The 25108-nt window shown below is 36.3% G+C and overlaps 2 protein-coding genes and 1 long non-coding RNA gene across 4 annotated transcripts in view; 2 read left to right on the top strand and 1 right to left on the bottom strand.

Moving 5' to 3' along the window:
- The window catches only part of LOC127500184 (NACHT, LRR and PYD domains-containing protein 12-like), a 35569-nt gene extending 25480 nt beyond the window's left edge, over positions 1 to 10089 (top strand). The window contains exon 9 of the mRNA XM_051871139.1: positions 8283 to 10089. Coding sequence (XP_051727099.1) covers positions 8283 to 8809 — 527 coding nt within the window. The 3' untranslated portion in view covers positions 8810 to 10089. The remainder of the gene's footprint in view (positions 1 to 8282) is intronic.
- Positions 7936 to 19843, bottom strand: LOC127500186 (uncharacterized). Its single transcript, XR_007926279.1, has 3 exons — positions 19262 to 19843; positions 8233 to 8336; positions 7936 to 8074 (listed from the first exon to the last, which is right to left on the bottom strand). It is a non-coding gene; the product is annotated as an uncharacterized LOC127500186 (long non-coding RNA).
- LOC127500185 (uncharacterized) lies at positions 18407 to 23571 on the top strand. 2 transcript variants are annotated; one of them, XM_051871142.1, is made up of 4 exons: positions 18407 to 18875; positions 22223 to 22507; positions 22661 to 22777; positions 23163 to 23570. In XM_051871142.1, the coding sequence occupies exons 2-4, from the start codon at positions 22243 to 22245 to the stop codon at positions 23381 to 23383; spliced, it is 603 nt and encodes a 200-aa protein (XP_051727102.1). In that variant the 5' UTR covers positions 18407 to 18875; positions 22223 to 22242; the 3' UTR covers positions 23384 to 23570. The 2 variants fall into 2 exon arrangements, with proteins under 2 accessions (XP_051727102.1, XP_051727101.1); XM_051871141.1 differs by lacking the exon at positions 18407 to 18875 and adding an exon at positions 21551 to 21808 and having other exon boundaries at positions 23163 to 23571.
- The last annotated feature ends 1537 nt before the right edge of the window (positions 23572 to 25108 follow it).

The following is a 25108-nucleotide window of genomic DNA, read 5'->3' as shown; positions in this document are numbered from 1 at the left end:
GAAAAGGAGTGCTCCTCACCCTTACATGCAAGCTCTGCCTGTAACTCCATATTCAAACTGCGACGAAACAGGGCCTTGAGTGACACATCGTTCCAACCACTCTGAGCGGCAAGCGTTCTGAACTCAATAGCATATTCAGCGGCGGATTTGCGGCCTTGAGTTAGTTGCATTAAACGAGTGGAAACATCCTTGCCCCCTGCTGGGTATTCAAACACATCTCTAAGTTGTTTTATGAAATACGGGTAGGATGTTTGGAACAAGCGATCAGTTTCCCAAACTGCAGCGGCCCACTCGATCGCTTTGCCCGTTAGCAGTGACATGAGGAATGCACACTTCTTCTCGTCAGAATCAAAGTCACTTCCCTGATGCATGAAAAAGATTTCTACTTGGCGGATGAAACCTTTACATTGCTCAGCAGAACCATTAAACTTGTCAGGTAATGCAAAGCTTACCTTTCTGGGCATAGGCGGTGGTAGCGATCGCAAATACTGAGTGAGGTAGTCATTAGCCGCTTGAGCTTTAGCCAGTTGATCACGGTACTCCTTGAGAACGGCGCTCTGATAAGCGAACGCGGCCTGTAGATTCGTAACATCTGCTGGATTCTTCGGTGGCGAAGTATTATGTAAGGACGCTGAGGCGGCATTAGAATCCATGTGCAGTGTTTAATGTATCCACAGCAAACAAATCCAAAACAGCAGGCAAATAATCGTAAACGTGAGGCAGGCAGAGGTACAAACACAATAAGGCAGTCCAAACCAGGCAACAGAACAGTGGGCAATCCAAAAGGCAGTAAACAGGTGAAACAGGCAATGATCATACACAATAAGGCAAATAATAGCAATGGGTAAACGCTCGGTAAGGCAGACAGGCTGGCAATACTTCGCAAAGTACAAGGAGCAAGGCCATGCTTAAATGTCCACCAAACAGGAAGTAACCAGTGAAGCAGAGGGAGCGGCATACAGTCAGTACTCGGGAGAGGGCTCCCTCTGCTGGCGTGGCGTTACACCTGGCACAAAATCCAGCATGCCCGGCGAGAGAGATAAAGTCTGTTCTTGATTTATTTTGCCTTGTACAATTTTCATTTTGCACTGTTTTAATTGTACACAGAAACACTGCAATTTCTTTGGCAATACAAATTTAAAATGTCACAAGAATAAGATACTGTATTCCTCATTTTGCATGGCACAGGGAATAAATGCTAAACTCTTAAGTAATTGTACACTGTAAAACCTTGCTGTAAAAAAAATGGCCAAATTCTGACAGTAACATACCATTTTCCATTAAAACAGTAATATATCTTAGAAAACAATGCATTCTGGGTAATATTTGTCATTTTCAAGAAAATAGCCTACAGAAATATACTGTGAATTAACAGCACTCAAAGTTGACACTCAGAGTCTGTGTTCTGAATCACACCCTATACCCTCATTCACTATTCCCTACATTAGTTCACTAATATAGCTCATTTGATAGTGAATGAAAGGAAGTGAATTCAGACACTGATGAACACCTGATAAGCAGAATCACTGAAGGACAGAGAAACAAGAACAGAAAAAAGTGAAGAGATGAGCAGAAACACAAGAACTGCAACTGACTTCAAGCTGAAAATGTCTGATCTGTGGCATGAAGGTACTGTTTGTGAAAATAACTTAATAATGAACAACCACTTCAACGATCATTGACAGGACTATATAATGATTTTTTTAAAATAACTGTAGATGAATGACAGAAATAAAGTCAGTCTGGTTTGTAATAAGAGAGATTTAATGTCTTTTCAGTTGATTTTATGTAAGGCTGTGGCTGGAAGTCAGTTGTAGTTTTCTTTCCTTCAGTGATTCTGCTCTTTATCAATAGGTGTCTTCAATAATAGAACTATCACCACTTAATTAAACACTTAAAGGGATAGTTCACCCAAAAATGAAAATTACCCCATGATTTGCTCACCCACAAGCTATCCTAGGTGTATATGACATTCTTCTTTCAGACGAATACATTCAGAGTTATATTAAATAATAAGGGTTTTTTTAGGTAATCCATGCTTTATAATGGGAGTGGATGGGAGTGGATGGTGGCCCAAAATTTGAAGTCCAAAAAATTGCACCCATCCATTATAAAAGAAGTCCACACAGCTCCAGGGGGTTAATAAAGGCCTTCTGAAGTGCACATGAACTTTAATGACATCCCATTCTTATAACTCTTAAATATGGAGTTGGCCCACCCTTTGCAGCTATAACAGCTTCAACTCTTCTAGGAAGGCTTTCCACAAGATTCAGGAGTGTGTTTATGGGAATTTTTGACCATTCTTTTAGAAGCGCATTTGTGAGGTCAGGCACTGATGTTGGACGAGAAGGCCTGGCTCGCAGTCTCCGCTCTAATTCACCCCAAAGGTGTTCTGTCGGGTTGAGGTCAGGACTCTGTGCAGGCCAGTCAAGTTCCTCCACACCAAACTCGCTCATCCATGTCTTTATGGACCTTGCTTTGTGCACTGGTGCGCAGTCATGTTGGAACAGGAAGGGGCCACCCCCAAAAATGTTCCCACAAAGTTGGGAGCAAGAAATTGTCCAAAATGTCTTGGTATGCTGAAGCATTAAGAGTTCCTTTCACTGGAACTAAGGGGCCACGCCCAACCCCTGAAAAACAACCCCACACCATAATCCCCCATCCACCAAACTTTACACTTGGCACAGTGCAGTCAGGCAAGTACCGTTCTCCTGGCAACCGCCAAACCCAGATTTGTCCATCGGATTGCCAGACAGAGAAGCGTGATTCATCACTCCAGAGAACACGTCTCCAGTGCTCTAGAGTCCAGGGGCGGCGTGCTTTACACCACTGCATCCGACGCTTTGCATTGCACTTGGTGATGTAAGGCTTGGATGCAGCTGCTTGGCCATGGAAACCCATTCCATGAAGCTCTCTACGCACTGTTCTTGAGCTAATCTGAAGGCCACACAAAGTTTGGAGGTCTGTAGCTATTGACTCTGCAGAAAGTTGGCGACTTCTGCGCACTGGGCGCCTCAGCATGCGCTGACCCCGCTCTGTGATTTTACGTGGCCTACCACTTCGTGGCTGAGTTCCTGTTGTTCCTAATTACTTCCACTTTGTTATGATACCACTAACAGTTGACCATGGAATATTTAGTAGTGAGGAAATTTCACAAAAAAGGACTTATTGCACAGGTGGTAACCTGTACCATGGTACCACGCTTGAATTCACTGAGCTCCTGAGAGCAACTCATTCTTTTACAAATGTTTGTAGAAGCAGTCTGTATGCCTAGGTGCTTGATTTTATACAGCTGGCCATGGAAGTGTTTGGAACACCTGAATTCAATGATTTGGAGGGATGTCCCAATACTTTTGGCAATTTAGTGTAGGTGTGGGCTAGCTGTATTCAGTCTATGCATTTGTTTTACAGTCAGGTTGGTGGCATACTGAGTTGTGCTAGTTTAAATGTTAAATTGCATGTAGAGATTAAAAAAATAATAATAATTAAAAAAAAAAAACTTTAGAAAAGTTACATGAGTGATTAGTTAACTTCATATAGCAATTATATTACAGTATTTGTTGAATATATACCTCATTTGGTTGAAACAACAGCACAGGCGTAGGCACAGCTGACGATTTCAGAAGTCGTCATGTACTTCCACTCTTCTGTGCCTTGTAATCCTCGGAGCAGAAATGTTGTCTGCACAGCACACGTTTATATAATTTTTCCACGAGTGTATTTACATCCCAACGAATAGCGAGCAGTCATAGCTTCAATCGTTCAGGATCCTTTACAGGGAATTTGTGAAATGGTGCATCTCCCTTTGATGTCGGCGCACATAATCTCAAGACTTTAGCATTGTTGAAGCGACCTAGATATACACAAGAAATCTCCATTTTAACTCTGATAAAATGTAGAGTATAGCTCAAACAATTCGCATGGATTTCCTTTGCTGTACACAACTTGGTTCTCGTGCATATATTCTCACCGGAGCTGACGCTGCACCTGCGTCCTACGTCATAAGCTGGGACACCACTCTCTCGTGAACACACATATGACGGTTAGCGGAAGCTAGAGATTACAGGTTATAAAGTTTTAAATATGGATGTTTTTCTTATACAAACGCATAGCTTTGCTTCAGAAGACCGTGTGGACTTCTTTTATAATAGATGGGTGCATTTTTTCTGTCTTTCGAATTTGGGCAACCATCCACTCCCATTATAAAGAATGGATTAGCCTGGACATTATTTAATATAACTCCAGTTGTATTTGTCTGAAAGAAGAATGTCATATACACCAAGGATGGCTTGAGGGTGAGTAAATCATGGGATAATTTTAATTTTTGGGTGAACTATCCCTTTAAGTATCTAAGGGTGTACTCACATGGTTGCCTTGAACCGAGCCAGAGCGCGACTGTCCCCCCTCCCCACTCCCCCGCTGGCCTGCATTCACATTGCACTTAACATTCCGGGCTGAAGCATACTTACGTCATATACGATGCAAGTTTTTGAATGGAAGAAAACAGGAAGAAATGCACTTTCGCTAAGATACTGCCTAATAGATTTATCATTTATGTCGCTCAGCGGTTTTCTCTTGCACGTATCAGAGGATTATTACGAAGGCAGCTGACCTTAATGGAGGAATTTGCAGCTTTACTCGCAAACTACAATTCCTGTTCATCAAAACTCCATTTTATTGCTCAGAGGTTGCTCTTTCTAAGCTTGTGAGACTTAGTTGTGATTCTCACATATCTCTCATTTCAGGATCAGCAGTGTTTCAGATGTTAATTAAGAGTAGACACAACTGAGACATGAGAAATATCTGAGAAAAGGAGTTAAAACTGAGAATGTGGTGAACATAGAACAAATCTTTATTGTCTTGCTGCAGTCTCTTTCAAGACTCCATTATAGGAATATTCTGTTGCTCAGAGCTTGCTCTTTCTAAGCTCATGAGACTTAGTTGTGATTCTCATATATCTCTCATTGTAGTATCAACACTGTCTCAGATGTTTCTCCTAAAATGCCTTAAGAGAAATAACAGTAGACACAACTGAGACATGACAAAGTTCTGAGAGAAATGAGTCCAAAACAAGAAACAAGACTAACTTTTAAGACTAGTCTAAGAAGTTTTTGCAACCAGCCCCAGATGTATTCAGTTTCATTTTAGGCAAAACATGTTAAATTTAAAATTTTGACTAATATTGTAAATACTGAAACTAACATGATAACTCTCTAGTAACTACTGGAGTCATTGTAAACTTTTGAGGTTTTTGTACAGTTTTGTACAGTAATTCCTTCTGATGTATTTGGTAACACTTGAGTAATTACTAGTGGGTTACCATGATCTTCACTTTAGAATACTGATCCAAATAAGTAGTAGTTCCTTTAGAATTATGTAGTAACTCTTGAGTTATTACTATCCAATACTTTACAAAAACCTCAAAAGTTTACAATGACTCCAGTAGTTACTAGAGAGTTATCATGTTTTTCACTTTAGAATACTGATCCAAATAATTAGTAATTCCTTCTGAAGGATTTGGTAATACTTCAGTTATTACTAATGGGTTACCATGATCTTCACTTTAGAATTAATTATACATTATGCATCATTCATGTTAATTATGAACCTGTATATAGTAGTTCTTAGTAGTTCTCTGGGAGGTATAAAAACAACAGTAGTTACTGATTAGCTAATAGTGAACTACCACCTTCAACTGAGCACTATTACTTACCTATTCATTAATCAGAGTTTCTTGTTAGTTAATAGTAGTTACTAGAGTGTTAATAATGCATTACTCATTTGTTCATTAATGAAGGATCAGTATTCTAAAGTGTTACCATATTTTCTTTTTAACAAATGTAACACTAGTGTACCAGTGCTTCATGGTTGTTGCATAACCTTTTTTTCTTCATTTAACATTGCAAAGTTTGTCTTGTACAACCTATATTTGCATGCATGCAAATATAGGTCATGTTTAAGTCATTGTGCAACAAAACTTTCTACACTAAACTTCAAATATGAGAATGCATGTATTGTGCTTGATAGAAATGGTGTGGATGAATGAGATAGAAGCTACCCAAAAGGGAGAGAAAAAAAAAACTTTAACATCTCAAATGTTTCTGCTAGACATAAATGAGGTTAAATTAACATCAAATGGAGACTTTTGCTTGAGTCTCCTGCTTCTCACACTTGTCTCCTGAGACGAAATCTCAACACTCTCACAATGGTCCCTTAGAAGTTTTAGAAGAGATCTCAACAACATCACACACTGTGCTCAGACTTTTCTCCTCAGATAGAGACTTTGGATCACTCACATTTGTCTCCTCTTAAAGTTTTAGAAGAGATCTCAGTAACATCACACAGTGTTTTTCTCTGTACCCTTAGAATACCACTGCATGAAGTTTTGTCCTGCTTTAATATTTTGAATGGTTTTAAGTCATTATGCAGAAGTTATTTGGACAGGAACATGTAGACTTACACAGACATCAAGAGTCAGCGTATGAACCTCAACAATGGTGACAATCAACGACTTTAGAAGCTTGTTTTGTAATGTTCAGAGTTGATCTGAATATTTTATTGATTGTCACCATTGTTGAGGTTCATACGTTGAATCTTGATGTCTGTGTGAGTCTACATGATCCTGTCAGAATAATTTCAGCATAATGACTTAAAAACATTCAAAATATTAAAGCAAGACAACATTTTATGCAGTGGTATTCTAGGGCTCCTATATTGTGAAATTATTAAATCTAAATAATGTCCTCAGAGATCAGACTCTAGTTGAAATCAGTGAATCAGGCCACTACATGATGACAGAATCATCAGATCAGTTTTACTTCTCACAACTTTTGCTATAACAAATGTGCTTCAGAAACACACAGTTACAGCAGTCAGAGAAACATTAAAGTAAGGAAATCAAGGGTCAAGAGCCCAACTAAAGCAAGCACTTACCTCCATAACGGTGACTTCAAACTTTATTATTTTCAATAAAACAGCGCTAAATTTTCTTGGAGGCTAAGTGAGGGCTGCCCATGCAGGGCCAGTGCTAGGGGGCCAGCGTTTTACCAATGAGCAAATTCTCAGGGGCCCTGCACTGGCACCCCTAAGTGGGCCCTTAAAGGCTTGTTTGCAGGGTACCTAAGGAGAAAAATCTAAGCACAGTGTGTGAAGTTGTTGAGATCTCTTTTAAACTTTAGAGGAGACAAATGTGAGTGATCCAGAGTCTCTATCTAAGGAGAAAAATCTAAGCACAGTGTGTGATGTTGTTGGGATCTCTTCTGAATCTTTAGAGGAGACAAATGTGAGTGATCCAGAGTCCCTATCTAAGGAGAAAAATGTGAGCACAGTGTGTGGTGTTATTGAGATCTCTTTTAAACTTTAGAGGAGACAAATGTGAGACCACCAAAGTCTCTAGCTAAGGATAAAAATATGAGCATAGTGTGTGATGTTGTTGAGATCTCTTCTGAATCTTTAGAGGAGACAAATGTGAGTGATCCAAAGTCTCTAGCCAAGGAGAAAAATCTGAGCACAGTGTGTGATGTTGTTGAGATCTCTTATAAAACTTTAAAGGAGACCATAATGAGAGTGTTAGAGTTTTTGTCTGAGGAGACAAGTGTGAGAAGCAGGAGACTCAAGCAAAAGTCTCCATTTGATGTTAAAGTAACCTCATTTATGTCTAGGAGAAACATTTGAGATGTTAAAGAGATGTCACTTTTGATTTTTCTTTTTATGGGTAGAGCGCCCTCAGGCTGCCAGTATGAATTGAAAACACATTACATCAGAGTATCCATATATTAAATAAAAATTCCTCTCTATAGAAATCTGACATAGACATATGAGAATCTATCAATATTTCTCTAAATCTGCACAGTTTTGATTTTTTTCAAAATCATGTGCATTTTCATGACATAACTGACATAAGTTTCCCAAAATAAAATAGAGCTCAAATACTGAAGCTTGAGTCTTGGATCTTTTTAATGATGTATAGTTTGTAAAGGTAATTACATTAAATCTAACAGTAACTTTGAACTAATTTAAACAGAGAATGCTTCAGTGCATCAGCGTCCTCATGAAGGTTAACAGGATAAACAATCTGGGTAAATAAACATAAATGCCATGTCAGATACAGCTTTTGTTTCATCTTTGCAGTGTGACTGATTGAAGGTTAAATTGTGAATCAGTCAAATTTTACATAAAATACCACACAGATACATTTAAATCTATTCCATTGGGCAAATATTGATTTCTGACCTTGATTCATGGACTGCTATTGTGTTCTCTTTGTGTCTTCTTTTGTTCAGGGGCCTATGGTCTCACACTGGATCCAAACACAGCACACACTCAAATAATCCTTTCTGAGGAGAACAGAAAGATAACGCGTGTGTTAGACCATCAGCTGTATCCTGATCATCCAGAGAGATTTGATGAGTGTCGTCAGGTTCTGTGTAGAGAGAGTCTGACTGGACGCTGTTACTGGGAGGCTGAATGGAGTGGAATGGGGGCTGATATCGCAGTGACATATAAAGGAATCAACAGGAATGGGGGTCGAGACTCTTGGTTTGGATACAGTAACAAATCTTGGAGTCTGCACTGCTCTAGAAAAAGATACACTGTCTGTCATGATAATAACCAAACAGACATACCAGTCCATCCATCCTCTAATAGAGTAGGAGTGTATCTGGACGTATTGGCCGGGACTCTGTCCTTCCACAGTGTCTCTGACACACACACACTCACACACTTACACACATTCTACACCCCATTCACTGAGCCTCTCTATGCTGGATTTAGGGTTGAGTTTAAATCTGAGGTATTTTTATTAGAGTAAAACACAGAGAAGCAAACAACTAAAATTGAGAGATAATTTATGAATAATTATTTTACAGGTACATTTTTGAACTCTTTCTTCTCATTGCTGTTTTATGTCTGAATTTCAAAATGACCTTCCCAGATAGCAAGCAACCATTGAAATAATGTTACATCAACGTTAATGTGTCAATGTTAACCGAAATGAATCAACATCACTTTTGCACCCACAATTAATGTTGAAAAAATGCTGAAATTTCATCAAAAAATCAATGGTAATGGCACTGAATCAATGTTACAATGTGATTGTTGTGATGTTGGTTTAACATCATGCTTGCACTCTCAGAAAATGAAACACAACAACTACAACTCACTTATAGCCACACAGCCTGAAATCAACTGCAAATAAAAGAAGACAATAAATCTCAAGATCCCAGCAGAGGAGGATTAAACAACTCCAAAAACAGCATTACCAGCTTCACTTATTACTAACCAGATTGACTTTATTTCTGCCATACAGCTACAGAAGTTCTTTTTGAGAATTAACAGAGGTTTATGTTGATGTTTTATTGAGAATGTTTGGTCACCATCATTGTGATCAGTATTTCCTTTACTTGGGCAGTTTGATTCTTTGTTTTTTATATGAGTTTATGTTCTTTGTAACAGTGTCTACAAAAAAATTGTTTGCAAAGAAAAACCAGAAAAAAAGATGATCAGGTGATATAATTTTCATCATCATAAAGTAGAATAATTTTTTAATCTTAATCCTGACTAAAAGTGGACATTTGTTACTAATACAGCATATTCACCAACAATGCTTTCTTGCAACAAATCAAAAATTCAGAATTTTGATTTTTAAAATACAGTATAGGGGAAAAAAATCTTTAGACACACATAGACATCAAGAATAAGCATATGAATCTCAACAATGGTGACAGGCTTCATGCCGCAATGTATGCTGGGAGCCACCATAGTGAAGCCTGTCACCATTGTTAAGATTCATATGCTGATTCCTGATGTCTGTGTCAAAAAAATAAATAAAATAAAATAAAATTCTCACCATGTATTTAAAAATCAAAATTCAGAATGTCTGATCTGTTAGAAGAATAGTTTTAACACTCAGGGGTTGGGAAACGCGCAGGCGCGTTTTGCTGGATCTTTTTCACATAGCAGCAAAATCAACTTAAAATACTCTCATTTTTTTTCATACAGTCAAAAGTAATACATCAGTTGAAACTACAGAATGTCTTTTTATGTGTGTACACTCACAGTAAAAACAAAATGTTGTGCTTTTTGCAAAATAAAGAAAACTAACATGATGCGCGACCTGCAGTCTCTTTCTTAATGAGGTCCATTCTGACCCAGATAACAACATTTTGTCGAATGATGATCTGGCCCACATGCTGCATGGAATGACGGCCCGGATCTAGGCCACACTATGTTGCTGTCTGGGTTGTGTGGGCCGCTTCTGTTTGCCAGATCTGAGCCACAAGCAGGCCACAGCAATGCCACATGTCAGCCAAGAGCAAAGAAATCAACCTAAACTGGACCTTATCTGAGCCATAAAATCTGTGTATATTAAATATAGAATCATCTATATTTTATTAATAAGCCTGTTATCAAGCAGAATCACTGAAGGACAGAAAAGAACAGAAAAAGAGACGAGCAGAAACACAAGAACAACAACTGACTTCCAGCCACAGCTTTAGATGAAATCAACTGAAGATAAAAGACATTAAATCTCTCAAGATCTCAACAGAGGATGATTAAACAACTCCACAAACAGTAGCTTCACTTATTACTAACCAGTTTGACTTTATTTTTGTTTGACGTTTACAGTTCTTTCTGAGAATTAACAGAGGTTTAACTCTTATGTGTTTTATTTGAAGTCACCATAATGGTGGTCAGTATTTCCAGTAGTTGGCCACTTAACTCTTATTATATGTTTGTTTTTTCTGGCTGCTGTGAAAGTGTTTATAAAACACATTTGCAGTAGCAAAGGAAGCTAAAGCAAAATGACATTAGGTGGTGATGGTTGTAAGGACTGAGGACAAACCAGACAAATGAATCGTTCAGATGATTCTTTCAAAACATGATTCCAGAAACCCAAGCTCAGAGAATCTCATTTTCGGCTCCAGTTCGTCTACAGAACAACCCCTGTTAGGTACTTTTATGGCACCCATGCTTCCTGACTGAAGGAGAGATGGCAAACCTAAGCCATTCGTAGAAAATAAATGGTCAAAAACACAACACAATTTAAGCCACCAGAAGATAAAGAGTCTTTGATCTCCAGATCAAAAGAGACAGAGGGACAATGCAGGCCTGTTTCTCTGAGTGACCTTAACTTTACAGAAAAACCCACAGAGACTGTTTCTACAACTAAAAGTGCATCAAATTGTTCCAAACAACTTTAAACAGACTTATCAAACATCTTTTAACTGCATAAATTGTATATCATGTCTACACACGCTACATGTGACCAGTTATGTTTTAGAACAGCCACAACTTACATGAGTTGTGTAACTATTGAATCGTTGAATGAAAGTATTTCTTGTCTGATATGTGTATAAATCTCTTTTTCTCATTTAAATCATGGCTTGAATAAAATCTGTGTAAAATGTATCATATTCCATTTAATAGAAATTATGTCTAAACGGTACTCTCTGCCGAAGAGAGTAATTCCAGAGACCGGAGATAACGTTTTTTTTATGATCGGGGGCGGAGAAAAGCCACCTTTGAAACAAGACGATATCTGATTGGTCAGAACTCCTCACAGAGGTGGGACAAACACCTAAGTTTAAATAGTCACATCACAAAAGAGAAGTAACAAAAGAGACTACGACAAGACCAGAAACAAAAGGACAGACAAGCAGCTCATTCAAGCCATCCAACTTTTGCTCACTTTTCTTTTTTTTCCTGTAACTTTCTTTTCCGTTGAGAGCCTTGTGTTCTAAGCAAGTTCTAAGTTAAGTTTCGCCGCAAAGTTTAACCAACGACTTTTGCCGCCTCAACTTTAAACTCCAGCCACTACAAGAGATTTCATTCATCTGCCAGTATGCTCAAACGTGACTGGTTTTTACCTAACCACAATCCGGACCTGAAAAGATCCTGCAACAAATCATCGACTCGGAAAAACCCTTCTCTCCAAGCCAAGAACACCGACGAGGAGATTTCCATTTAAAGTCGACAAGCAAGTGCCTCCAGATTCTAAAGCTGAACTGGTGCATTAAGTTAATGATTCATGGTTCGTTCAGGTCAGGTCTTTTGAAGTGCATACTTTGCTAGAAATCATGCTCATCATTTCATTCTCTCTTAAAACTCTTTCTCTCTCATTTCCTTTCTTTCTGCAACGTGTATGAATGTTTGTGTGTGTGTGCATGTTAGTGTTAGATTAGTTTGTGTTAGAATAATCAAAAAAGTCGCCTGTAGATTTTAAAAGAAAGTGTCTTGTATTATGTGCTTGTAAAATTTAATGGTTTAAACTGTCGATCTTAAAGTTACCGGGCTCTAATCAGTGTTTTCACGATAGTTGGATATTTATATCCGCAACAAGAGCTTATTACGGTCCGAGCAGATGATTCAGTTGCTCGGTCGTAAACTAAATGACTCTTTATAATTCCCTATAAATTATTTCATTTGAGCTGATTTGGTCCTACATATTTAATGATGGAGAATGCGGGCAGTTTAATCTAAATTTAAAGCACATACCAAGTCAACCTTGTTTATAGCCTGATGTCTGCGTGTTCCAGCGTCATTCAAATAGCTATAACGTTATGTGTGTGTGAATCAGTCAGAGAGCTGAATGAAACTAAACTGCAATAATTAAAATACCTCTGTGTAAGGACGAATATTCTCCTCACAGTGCGGTAAGATTGAGCGTGTTCCTCGATCTTTTTCTAAAAGCCATTCATTTATTTATTTATTTATAGCTAAATTGATTGTCAGTGCGTGTTCCACTGTATTCAGTCTGATACGTTCCCCTTTGTTAAACAGTAACGCTATACGCTTGCCTGTTTTATATTTATTTATTTATAGCTAAATTGATTGTAAGTGCGTGTTCCACTGCTTTCAGTGTGCTATATTCTCCCTTTTGTTAAACAGTAGCTATACGCTTGCTTGTTTGAGCTCGTGCAACACTGCGTGTGTCCGAGTGCAATTTGAATGGGAAGTGATTTGAAATTTTGATCAAGTGAAGTTTTTGTAACTGTTGCGTGCCCAAAGAAACTTGCACAGGCGACCCGCCGAGACCGCTATTGTTCCATCTATTACAGCAGAAAGCTATCACTTAAAGTTTAAGCCCCACATCGTAAAAGAGCTACCAGTGGTGTCTCTTATTTATAGCGTTGAAATGCGCCGACATTTCACGTAATATACTTGATTGTACGTGCATGTGTCTTTTATTCGTACAGTGTTGCCTGTATTTGATGTAATTCACATGTTCGCCGCTATCATTTGTTTGGTCGCCATAGTTACATTCGTGGCACGGAAGTCTTAACCAACGCTTCCGGGTGAATGCCATATTGTAAACAAACCGCACAGCGTTGCTAAGCTAACCTAAGTAGTTTGTTTACATTGAAGTTCATATGTTAAAACCTTTAGCCTCAAAGCTAAGCTATTTAACATCATTGGTTGAATGCAGTGTCTGTTTGAGCAGCTATAAAGTGATTTAACGATTTAAATACTTTATGTACACTTGTTGGTCTTTCCTTCTTATTTTCCACTTACCTTTCTCACTTATTACTTTACCCATATTTTATTTGAAAGGGAAAATATTGGTTTAAAATTATGAATTGCTTTACCTGCATTTGACTTGAAAAGGAAATACTGGTTTACAATTATTAATTGTCAAATTTGAATTTAATAAAATAAATATTACATTGAAATTCTATTCTTCTAGAAAGCAATTTTAAATGATTTCTACATTTCCAAATTTCCATTATTTCTAATTTCAGAACTTTCAGAACTCTAAAATTCTATTTTAGCTCTAATTACTTTAGGTATGAATAAGCCTTGAACTTTAAAAATTTAAGCAAACTTATTCTACCAAAGTTTTTCCTAATTACAGAATCTTTTAGACTCACACTTGCTCATTATTTTATTGCGTTGTATCTTCCTTTTCCCCTTCTTGGTTATACACTTAGCCACTCTATTTTATTTATTAATTTACCTCTTTATTTAATTTCCTTTTTCTTATTTCGTCCATTTTTTTTTATTTTATTTTTTTTATTTTACTTCCTTTTCTTACCTTTTCCCTTCCTCTTGTATTCTAGCTTAGGAACGACACACCTGAGCCTCAATGGGAGACAATGATATCTTATTACGAGTTTCAAATCAATCAGAGACAATCCTCTCTTTACTAAAATTGTTTTATTCTCATGTGTTTAGTTGTCCATCAACTATCAATTCTATACTCGTAGTTAGACAAAGGCTTCAGAGCCATTTGTGGATCCAGTCTCCTTCCTTTTCCTCCCCTTTTTCCCTCACATCTTTCCTGTTCTATCCTGCTTTCTTCCATCTTATTCTTCACATTTGTAGGGACCAAGCTTGGACAAACCATCAGTCGATTCTAAAGAGAAACATAATCTTTCCAAAGAAACAATTCATTAGGTTTTTTTTTGTGTGTGTGTGTGTTCTCCATACTCCCTGCATTTGTAAACGCAATTTAAATTTTGACATTTCATCCAAGAACATTTAACAGAGACAAGTGTTGAGCAACCGTTGCCTTTACAGCATCCCTGGTAAGCTGTTCAACTGAAGGTGTGTGGTGTCAATCCTGTCAAACTAAGAAAAGAGGTATCAGCATTATTATTGTATTATTGTCCTTGCGAACATAAACAATAATATATATTTTCTTTTCTTTTCTTTTTAGAAACAGCTTTTCATTAATAGAAAATATTTATTGGAAATAAATATTTCTCTAAATTGAAAAAAAAAAAAGAATCTTAATTTGTTTTAACATTTTTTCTTTTTCCTTTACTCAGTTGAGTGACAAAGCCTTCTCATCACTAGCCTACCTGTCTACACACTGAGACCAACACGTAGCCATCACACTTCACTACTGGTGTACATTCACTGAAACGACACTTAGCTGTTCCACCACATATAGGCTTACACCCCACACAGACCTGTGTCAGTCTCTTCTCCCAGCGTGCCAACAAAACTGTGTTTATGATGTTTGATATTTTACCCTTTGACCTAATATTTATCAACGACTACAGCAACTGACCAACAATGGAGAAATTAATACTACTTATTGCATTTTCATATTCAGTAATTGCTGATTTAAAAAAAAAAATAACTGCAAAATCAGATAGTAAAGCAGTAATGTTCTATTTTTATAATATTCCCTGATTAAAAAATACATTCATACACTGATGAACAACTTTCTGTGTGATATTTGACCTGTAATGTTAATGATGGGCACAAAGAGATCTGTTATTCCAATTAAATATTTAATAGTATTAAATTGTAATTATGTTTCTGTATTGTGTACATGTTATGTTAAAAAATGGTGACCCAATTGTTGAGTTTAATAAAATTTCTTTAGTATGGAAAGAAAGTCAAAATTATGCAAAATTTAGAACTGAAGAATTTGAACTGGACACTTCTCACAAAGCTTTTTCAAGTCATCATTTAAAGTTTTTGTTATTGCTGTTGTTGTTAAAAACATTCTGTGTGCATTACTACACTTTTTCAATTCAGCTTAATTTCCTCTTTTATTTTTTTTTTAACCTTGTTTTCTTTCTGTATTTTTCTATCTTTATCTCATACTAAATAACTTGCCTGACTCTGATAAAGTGAAAGGGTCTTTGGTAAACAACAGATGGCAGTAATGCTTTAATAAAGTTTTGGATCCAGCCTTGAGAAGAAGCTGCCGCTCGCCATCAGGATTTCTTTCTTTCACCACAGTCTTTCAGATTTTGGAAGAATAAACTCACTGCTGTCAGTCTGGTTGTGGTTCAGTGTTTCTATGCAGCACAATCAGATTTTGTTTAAATTTACAACAATATGAAGAACGCTTCAAAAATCTTTCTGATTTTATTTATAACGTGTGTTAAATGTGATTTCTCTTCACTTTCGGTTTCACTTCACTTACATTAGCTGTAAGTTTACAGCATTACATTAGCACTTCACATTAGCTGCTGTTCTCATATTCTGTACATATTCTCCTCCACTTTTGCAATTGCACTTTTGCAATTGCTCGTTTGTTTTTCAGATAGGCGTTTTAAAGCATGTATAACAACAGTATGTTAAGTAAAAAATACATTAATTGTTCTGCAGGTGTGTTTGGTGTTAAAACAGGTGATTTGAACATGGATGGAGGGAGATTCTAAACCCCAGTCCTGGTGGTTTGGAAATTCTGGTGCAGTCATTGCTGAAATTGATGGAAATAAGATCTTTTATATCAGTCACACTAAAAGGTTTGGAGACAGACTGCAGCTGAATAATCAGGCTGGATCTCTGACCATCAAAAACATGAGAACCAAACACTCTGGACTTTATGATCTACTGATGTACCACAAGACTGGAACCTCATATATGACATTCAGTGTTACTGTCTATGGTGAGGACACATTTATTAGGCTATTTGAATAATTTAGATATGATCACATTTGCTTTTGTTTTATAAATTAAACTGAGTTTCAAAGTGCAACAACTATAATACAACTATTAGTTATGTATGGACACTTACATTTCCCATAAGCGAAGTCATCTTATATAGGCTAGTGGTGAATGTAAACTACAAATATACATATCAGTGGTGTGCAGTGGTGAGGCAAAGTCCTCAGTTTTTTATTTATTTATTTATTTATTTTTAATTAATCAGATGTAAATTCATGTCTGTTACTCTTAACGATGTCACATTTTCCTCGTTAAATGAACATTACATCAAAAAAGAAGCCAAATACAATTCTATTTTTTATTTTTACATATAGGCTAAAAATGTAATTACAGTTTTTTCAATTGCTAACATACCAATCTGTAGTCACAAAACTCTAAACACAATTAGCACAACATCCATCTGTTGTGACCATACCATTAACACAATTCATGTCATTTTCACACAACATGCAGTCAATTAACACATTTCTAAAATGCTTACATTTTCTTTTCACACAAGCTTACCCAATACTAAAATCAAGGATCTTTCTGATCTTATTTACAAATGCTTAAACACAGCATGACAGAAACGAAGACCTAATGTTTCAATCTTTAAATATAGTATAAAAACCTCTACTTCTGCAACAACAGCAGCTCAAAAGTACTGAAAAAATATATAAAACAAATACTGAACAACTGCAAACATTTTTAAGTAGCAGATTGCGGAAATATTGAGAAATGGCAGATTCCAATCTCAGTTGGAGGAACAGTCAGGTGTTGAAGTTGTTTTCATTACATGGACATGTAGTGAAATAGGACTCTTTGAATTAGTTTTGTGCAGTGTGGATGCAGAACAACACAGAAGAGCAGAGAGAGAGAGAAAATAATATTTCGGCGAGGGAGAGGAATAGATGAAGGAGAGGAGTAGTTGGATAAGGACAAGGGAGAAGAAGAGGTATGGGACAGGAGTAAGAATGTGTGCTGGATTGTGCATCTCTATGGTTTATCCCCTTACACATGTAGAACCTATGAAAGCTTATTTCTGCCATATATAGAAAATAAAAAAGTTTTTTATCTCACAATTATGACTTTTTTTCTCTCAATTCCTAGTTTATATCTCACAATTCTGAGGAAAAAAAAAGTCAGAATTGTGAGATGTAAACTCACAATTGCAGGAATAAAAATAGTGAGATAAAAAGTCACAATTACCTTTTATACTTTTCTATTCTGTGGCGGAAAAAAGCTTCCATGTATGTTGGATTTGTTGTTGATCAATGGCAGCAATTTCATGTTTTTATTTCAGTAAAAGCTTTATGTAAAGCTTTTACTACAACGATTCCAGTAACACTGTTCCATATATGCAAAATATGTGGTCTGCGTAGGGCACTAACTACCAAGAGGACACCATCCCACCCTCTATAGGGGCACCATCAACACCACACACCCACCCCCAGAAAGCAATTTCAACCAAGGGGGCAACTGAAGTTTTGCATAGGGGACCAATTTGACCATTGGCTGCCCTGAGCAATTCTATTACTTTCTTCTTCTTTTTTTCTACTGTACATTCTATAAAGCAATGACTCATTCACTTTTAGATAGTATGTTGCATTGTTGCCAAGAATTCACACATTCAACACTCAAAAATGTAGAATGGCTTACATGTAAGCATTCTACTTTTACTGCAGTAAAAGGAAACTGAATTATAAAAACAATTGATTTCATATTTTCTGCAGGTAGAACTGAAACATGACAAGTAATACAGTTTTTGTAATGCCATCAACTGTTAGCATTTCAAATACGTATTTCAAATACAAAATAGTATTTTGTAATTTGTATTTGATAGGGTTGATGAAAATGGCTTTGTATTTTGTATCAAAATACTTTAGTGTTTTGGTATTTTTGTGTAGATTTAAAATACTGTAAAATACTTTGTAAGAAGTCTACATGATGACATCATAAAAATGCAGCCTCTGATTGGTGCTTACTCAGTAGTTTGCTCAGACTTGTTGAGTTCAGAACAGATGTTAAGTTTTGGTGTCCGTTTTAGTAGCCTAGGCTAAATAGTTAACCAATTTACCTAATGTTCTTGAAAACTATTATACCATGTCATCGAGTCAGTATTGCTGATGCAAAGTAGGCCCTTTGTTACCAAACACCAAGTAACTAAATTAGGATACAATTATGAGTCATTTGCAAACTGTTAAACATTAAACTGTTGGTTACTTTAAAGGTGCCATAGAATTGAAAATTGAATTTACATTGGCATAGTTGAATAATAAGAGTTCTATACATGGAAATGACATACAGTGAGCCTCAAACACCATTGTTTCCTCCTTCTTATGTAACTCTCATTCGTGCAAAAGACCACTGAAAAACAGGCGAATCTAAACATAACACCGACTGTGATGCAACAGTCGGGATCATTACTATCTACGCCAGTATTAACATTGTGGAGCTGCACAGCCAAATCATCAGAAGTTATGCAGGTATTGTGAAGCAAGCATGCAAGGACAATAGCGAAAATGGCAGATGGATTGATAATAATTGTTCATGATCCATGATATCATGATATATTTAGTGATATTTGTAAATTGTCTTTCTAAATGTTTCGTTAGCATGTTGCTAATGTGCTGTTAAATGTGGTTAAAGTTTCCATTGTTTCTTACTGTATTCATGGAGACCAGAGCCATGTCGTTATTTTCATTTTAACCTGAAAACGCGTGTAGTCTGCATAATTCAAAACGCATCTTCATTCTTTATAAATCTCTCCAACAGTGTGTAACGTTAGCTTTAGCCCCGTTAGCCATGCAGCATACTATCAAACTCATTCAGAATCAAATGTAAACATCCACAAAATACATGCCATACTTACGTGATCTGATATGCTGCATCATGAACACTTTGTAATGGTCCATTTTGAGAGATATATTTGCTGTGTGAACTTATTGTATTGTTTATGCAATGTATTATGGAGTCGAAAGCTTGGGGGCAGGGAGCACGAGCATTTAAAGGTGTACACACACAAATCAGTGCATTTTTAATCCCACGCCAAAATAGGCAGTTAAAACATGGTATAATAAAAAATCTATGGGGTATTTTGAGCTGAAAATTCACAGACACATTCTGGGGACACCTTAGACTTATATTACATCTTGTGAAATGGAGATTCTAGGGCACCTTTAAAACTAACCTTCATCTAGGAGATCACAGGGATATGTGAATATTTGATCTGTTAAAGCTACAATATGTAAATTTTTGCAGCTAGATGTCGCTTATTCAGTCGCTTATCCTTGATTTTGTGAAATCATGGGATGTGTCTACAGTATCTCGAGAGCAGCGGAACTTTTATTATGCCACAGTCACCGCTTCTGCTTTTTCCAGTCAAGCGTATGTGGGGTAACACAGTGCTGTTTATCATATTAGACAGATTTGTGTGTTGAAAGTTCTTATAATGCTACTCTGCGTTTGCTCGGCGGCTGCTATAAGACACTTGTTGCACACTGCAGTAAGCTAGATCGATATTAGTCATGGTAAAACATGGTGGTAAATCAAGAAAACGAGATTTAAACAAGAAGCTATATAACATGATTAGTTTTCGGTCTACGAATGAATCCAAACAGTTCCTCATCTGTCTAATAAAACATATAATATGTTTTATTAGACAGATGAGGAATATAATGCATCTTTGGTGTTTCCATGGTTTCTACAAAATAAAACCAGAAACCGAGGGTATAACACGGGTATGATGTCACTGATAGGCAACGCACGGACACAGCCCGTGTCCTGGTTAAAATTGCTTATTTCTCTGGATTTAAACATTCTTGGAAACATTTGGGATAATTTAAGTACAAAAGTCAACAGTGGTTTCAAGTGGTTCTAGTGGTTTTTGGATATTTTAATCTAAAAATCCTACTGTACATATTGTGCCTTTAACTGGTTGCATATGTCAGATTTATTGCATGACTCAGGCAGAGAAAAGCTATCAAACATTGTTTACTTAATCAGCTGAGTCAGTGTAATGGTGAAGGTGTTGATCAAATAGGCCAATTGATGGAAGGTTTGCGAAGAAATTTTATGCTCCTTTAAAAAAGTATTTTTTAGTATTTTTAAAATACAAAAATACAGTAGTTTATTTTGATACATCGTGTGGCTGCTGTATTTTGTAGTTTATTTTGATACACTTCAAATTAAGGTATTTGGTATTTTATTTTAAAATACATTTTGATATATTTTTGCCCAACCCTGACTGTTAGTATTTTGACAGTCACTGTGCTATGATTGACTATATGTTCATGTTGGGTAGAAAACACTGAACAACCATGGTGTGCATGGCAGAGTTGCAAAGAGAAAGCCACTGCTCTCCAAGTTGTTCTACCAAAAAAATGGTTAAAGAAGAACAAAGTTAATGTTTTGGAATGGCCGAATGGTCAAAGTCTAATTGAAAAGTTGTGGAAGGACTTGAAGCAAGCAGTTCATGTGAGGAAACCCACCAACATCCCAGAGTTGAAGCAGTTCTGTACTGAGGAATGGACTAAAATTCCTCCAAGTTGTTGTGCAGGACTGATAAGCAGCAGTTACTGGAAACGTTTAGTTGCCATTATTGCTGCACAAGGAGTCAGTAGGCATTTTTGACACGTTCATTAATGACACAATAAACAGAACACTATTTACTAAAATAACACATATTATAAAGACACGTATTATGGTATTAGATTATTTGCTTATTGCATTTAATAGATTGCACTTTCCAAAAAAAAAAAAAAAAAACTTTTGCAATTTGTATGCATGTTTTGCTGCATGTCCAATGTTTTGACTAGCAGGCGTCATCAGCGTGTGGCGTTTCGAACTCTTCGAAACAGTGAATCATTTTGCGAAGCAGTTGGTTTAATTGATTCACAGTTTCGAAAAGGTTCGTTTCCCATCATATCATACATAGCCTACCTCAAACTCCTCTAATAAGCGCCACTAAGTTCGTCTGTTTAATGATGTAGCAATAAAGTGAACCTCAACTGATATCCCCTGCTAAACGAGTAGGGAGCAGTGAACACTGCATAGGGAGCCAGAAGAATCGGATCGCAGGTAGTGAAGTCATTGAGTTATTCCCTGGTTATTCCACTCAAGAGCGCATCCTAGTTCGTTACATGTCTTATTCGATTTATGTGCAATATTTCTCCTCAAAAACGTTTATTTAAGCGCTAAGAAAACGTATTCAATGTCAACAACCTGTCATCCTCTTGTTAGGCAACCAGCATTGGGGAACGCCTACTAGAAGCATTTGTCGATTTGCAGCGACAAAGTGGTCACTTTTGATGTGAACCGGGCGTAGTGGTTTACTGCGTGTTTGAAGTGTTTGACAAACGACTAGGGAATATGGTTAACGCTTTTGTTTTGTTCTTTGTGTGCTTGTGGCGTCTGGTTGGTAAGTATTGTGTGTTTTTAATTATGACTTAATTATTATTTAAAAAACAAAACAAAATAAACCTCCTCTAATCCTATCTTTTTGATATCTTTACACACGTAATTTATTAGTTTGGCCCCAGCTGAGAACTATAGTGGAAGTAATTCCAAAACAAAAATGTGATATTTAGTTTGAAATCAGTCTGATCCACAAACAAATGTTTGTTTCACTTCTGTTTTCACAAGAGTGAGTGATAGAGAAGAATTACCTGAAACTGAACTTCTGAACTTTCATTGTTATTAATGTCTAATAACATTCCACTTTAAAGTCTTAGTTTACTGTAGGCTAGTTCATTCACTAAATAAAATGTCTACAAATCACTTTAACTGTTAACTATAATTGTCTGTTACAAAATATGTTCATATTTTTCTGTAGATGTGAAGACAGTATCATTAATGGAGGGAGATTCTGTCACTTTAAACACTGAAGTACAGAAATACATGTTGATACAGTGGATGTTCGGAAGCACTCGAATAGCTGAAATCGACAGACTCACACAAACCAACTCGACATATGATGAGAGATTCAGAGACAGACTGAAGCTGGATCAGACCGGATCTCTGACCATCACAAACACCAGAACCACAGACTCTGGACTTTATAAAGTAATAGTTATCAGCAAAGAGACCAGTTACATGAGTTTCAATGTTACCGTCTATGGTGAGTAGTGTTAGCATGACCATTCTTCATTTGAATTAGGTATTTTTCAATATTCCTTACATGCACATTTAAAGATAAATATGGGTCTACTATAAATAAAAATCAGAATTGTGTGTAATGAGACTGAAGTCTCAGTATTTCTCATTATATCAGAATCTCCACAAAGTACTTTATCACCAGAGAGATCATTGTCCAGCTGTGCGGTAAATAATTTAACCGTCAACCAAACTGAGGATGCCAACGTTACAGAACTCCATCAGCCATGTTCAGGTACATCACTCATAATACATGTAGCTCATGCATTCATGGAAAGATTGAACTGTTTGTGCACATAAGTGCATTTCCTTTTTTTCTTTCGTGATTTCACTGGAACATAGAGCAGACCGCAGATGAGCAACAGCTGTGAAGCAGGTGTCTCAGCGTGAGCTGTGTTGCTTTATAAAACACTGAGGCAAAAAAAAAAAGATCTTAGAGAAAGAATCACATAATTGCACAGGTTTCTAGTACAGCTGAGATTAAAGAAAGAGTCTTGAATAATATATTCATTTTATTAAACAATTTTAGTCAAAGTTACTTGGATTCGCAAAGAAAGTGTGCATAAAAACACAGGTAAATGATGGAGGTAAATGCACAATTCTGATTCATTGTTTTTCAGACTACATCCACTGTTGTGGTTCTACTGAAGCCATGATCCGATTGGTTCTCTCTGCTCTGGTGGGCGTGGCTACTGTTGCTTTTCTTGTTTATGACGTCAGATCTACAAGAAGTGAACTGAACAGGATGGAAGAGAGTAGATATCACCATCTGATCCATGGAGTAAAATCAGACCATCAGTATGAAATGAGCAGAAGTTTTAGTTCCAGATATGTTTGCTGAAGTTTGATGGTATAATGCCAGAGATAAAACACGCATTAATATTTCCTGCACTCCCAGGTGAAAAAAAAAGTACATTTCTATAATGTACTTAAAGTGCTCTATTTTCGTGCACTAATTTTGTACTTAATATACTACAAAGTCTTCTTTAGTACTTCTGAAGATAATCTTAAGAACATCTAAGTGTACTCAACTGTACTATTTTGAGACACCATGAAATATGAACTAAAATGTGCTTTTAATTCATTATCTCTGTATTTAAAAAAATGTATTTAGTTACCACTTATAGTACATTTGAACCTATATTGTACTACAAGTTGTAACTAAATATATTTTTTAAATACAGAGATAGTATATTAAAAGCACATTTTAGTTCATATTTCATGGTGTCTCAAAATAGCACAGTTGACTACACTTAGATGTTCTTAAGATTATCTTAAGAAGTACTAAAGAAGACTTTGTAGTATATTAAGTACAAAATTAGTGCACGAAAATAGAGCACTTTAAGTACATTATGGAAATGTACTTTTTTTTTCACCTGGGCTTGCATTGCTATTTATTAACAATTTTTTATTTTTTTATTTTTTTGCGTTCATTGACCATTTATTGATTGCTTATGCACAGAATATGATTTTGATTGATTCATTAGATGGTTACTTACATGGCTTTAAGGATAATTATTACCCTAAACAAAATAATAGGTAGCAACATAAATCATGCCAATGATTCTCATAAGCTCTTGTTTCTGTTGCACCCTTGAAATGAATCTCACTGATGAAATTAGTTACTTTTAATAAAGATTTAGTTTTACAACAGAGAGCTTGTATTTTTCTGTTCTGTTGTCCACTATTATAACGTCCTTAAACAATATCAAATAGCAGTTGTATGTGATTCATATAATTCACATGATACACTAGCAGCTCAAGATTTTGACTCTTTTGTGGTCTTGTTTATTTACATCTGTGTGGTTTGATCTTGAAGGGTGGATAAACTGTCTAGCTAGCAGAAGAATGAAGGATATTGGGAAAATAATAAAACAGTTTTATTTCCTTAAAGGCAACAGACCTGATTAATTAAGCAAACTTTTTGTTGAGTTAGGAACCACATAGTAGTCCTTTTCTATTTTTGCCATATCAAGGTGAAGCTCCAGCAGTGTCATTTGTTTTAGAAGAAACCTGAACTGGACATCATCATACAGTAAACAATGGCAGACACAATAGTTGATGTAATTAAGTGGATTGGTTAACTGTACAAATACATGAAGACCATTATTAATTTTAGGATGTTTGAATTTTACTTTTATTTTGAAATGTGTGGACGGAAAAAAAAAGATTAATGTGATAAATAAAATGATGTCACGAAACACAAATAGTAGCTTCATTGTAGTGGCATATTTATTATAATTATATAATCTAACTCTTTTTTTACCATTTTATTTTTAAAACCGCAGATTTCATTAGTTGGGGTAACCGCCTGCTCTCATGCAGTGAGTGAAAACAATGGTTTTCTGGTAACAGGGTAGGACTCGATCTAGTTATTAAAGGATTAGTTCACTTCAGAATTAAAATTTCCTGATAATTTACTCACCCCCACGTTATCCAAGATGTTCATGTCTTTCTTTCTTCAGTCGAAAAGAAATTAAGGTTTTTGATGAAAACATTCCAGAATTATTCTCCTTATAATGGACTTCAATGGCCTCCAAACAGTTGAAGGTCAAAATTATAGTTT

The sequence above is a fragment of the Ctenopharyngodon idella genome, chromosome 18, assembly GCF_019924925.1.
Source record: "Ctenopharyngodon idella isolate HZGC_01 chromosome 18, HZGC01, whole genome shotgun sequence".
In the NCBI taxonomy this organism is placed as follows: domain Eukaryota; kingdom Metazoa; phylum Chordata; class Actinopteri; order Cypriniformes; family Xenocyprididae; genus Ctenopharyngodon; species Ctenopharyngodon idella.
This window is presented reverse-complemented; position numbering and strand designations above follow the sequence as displayed.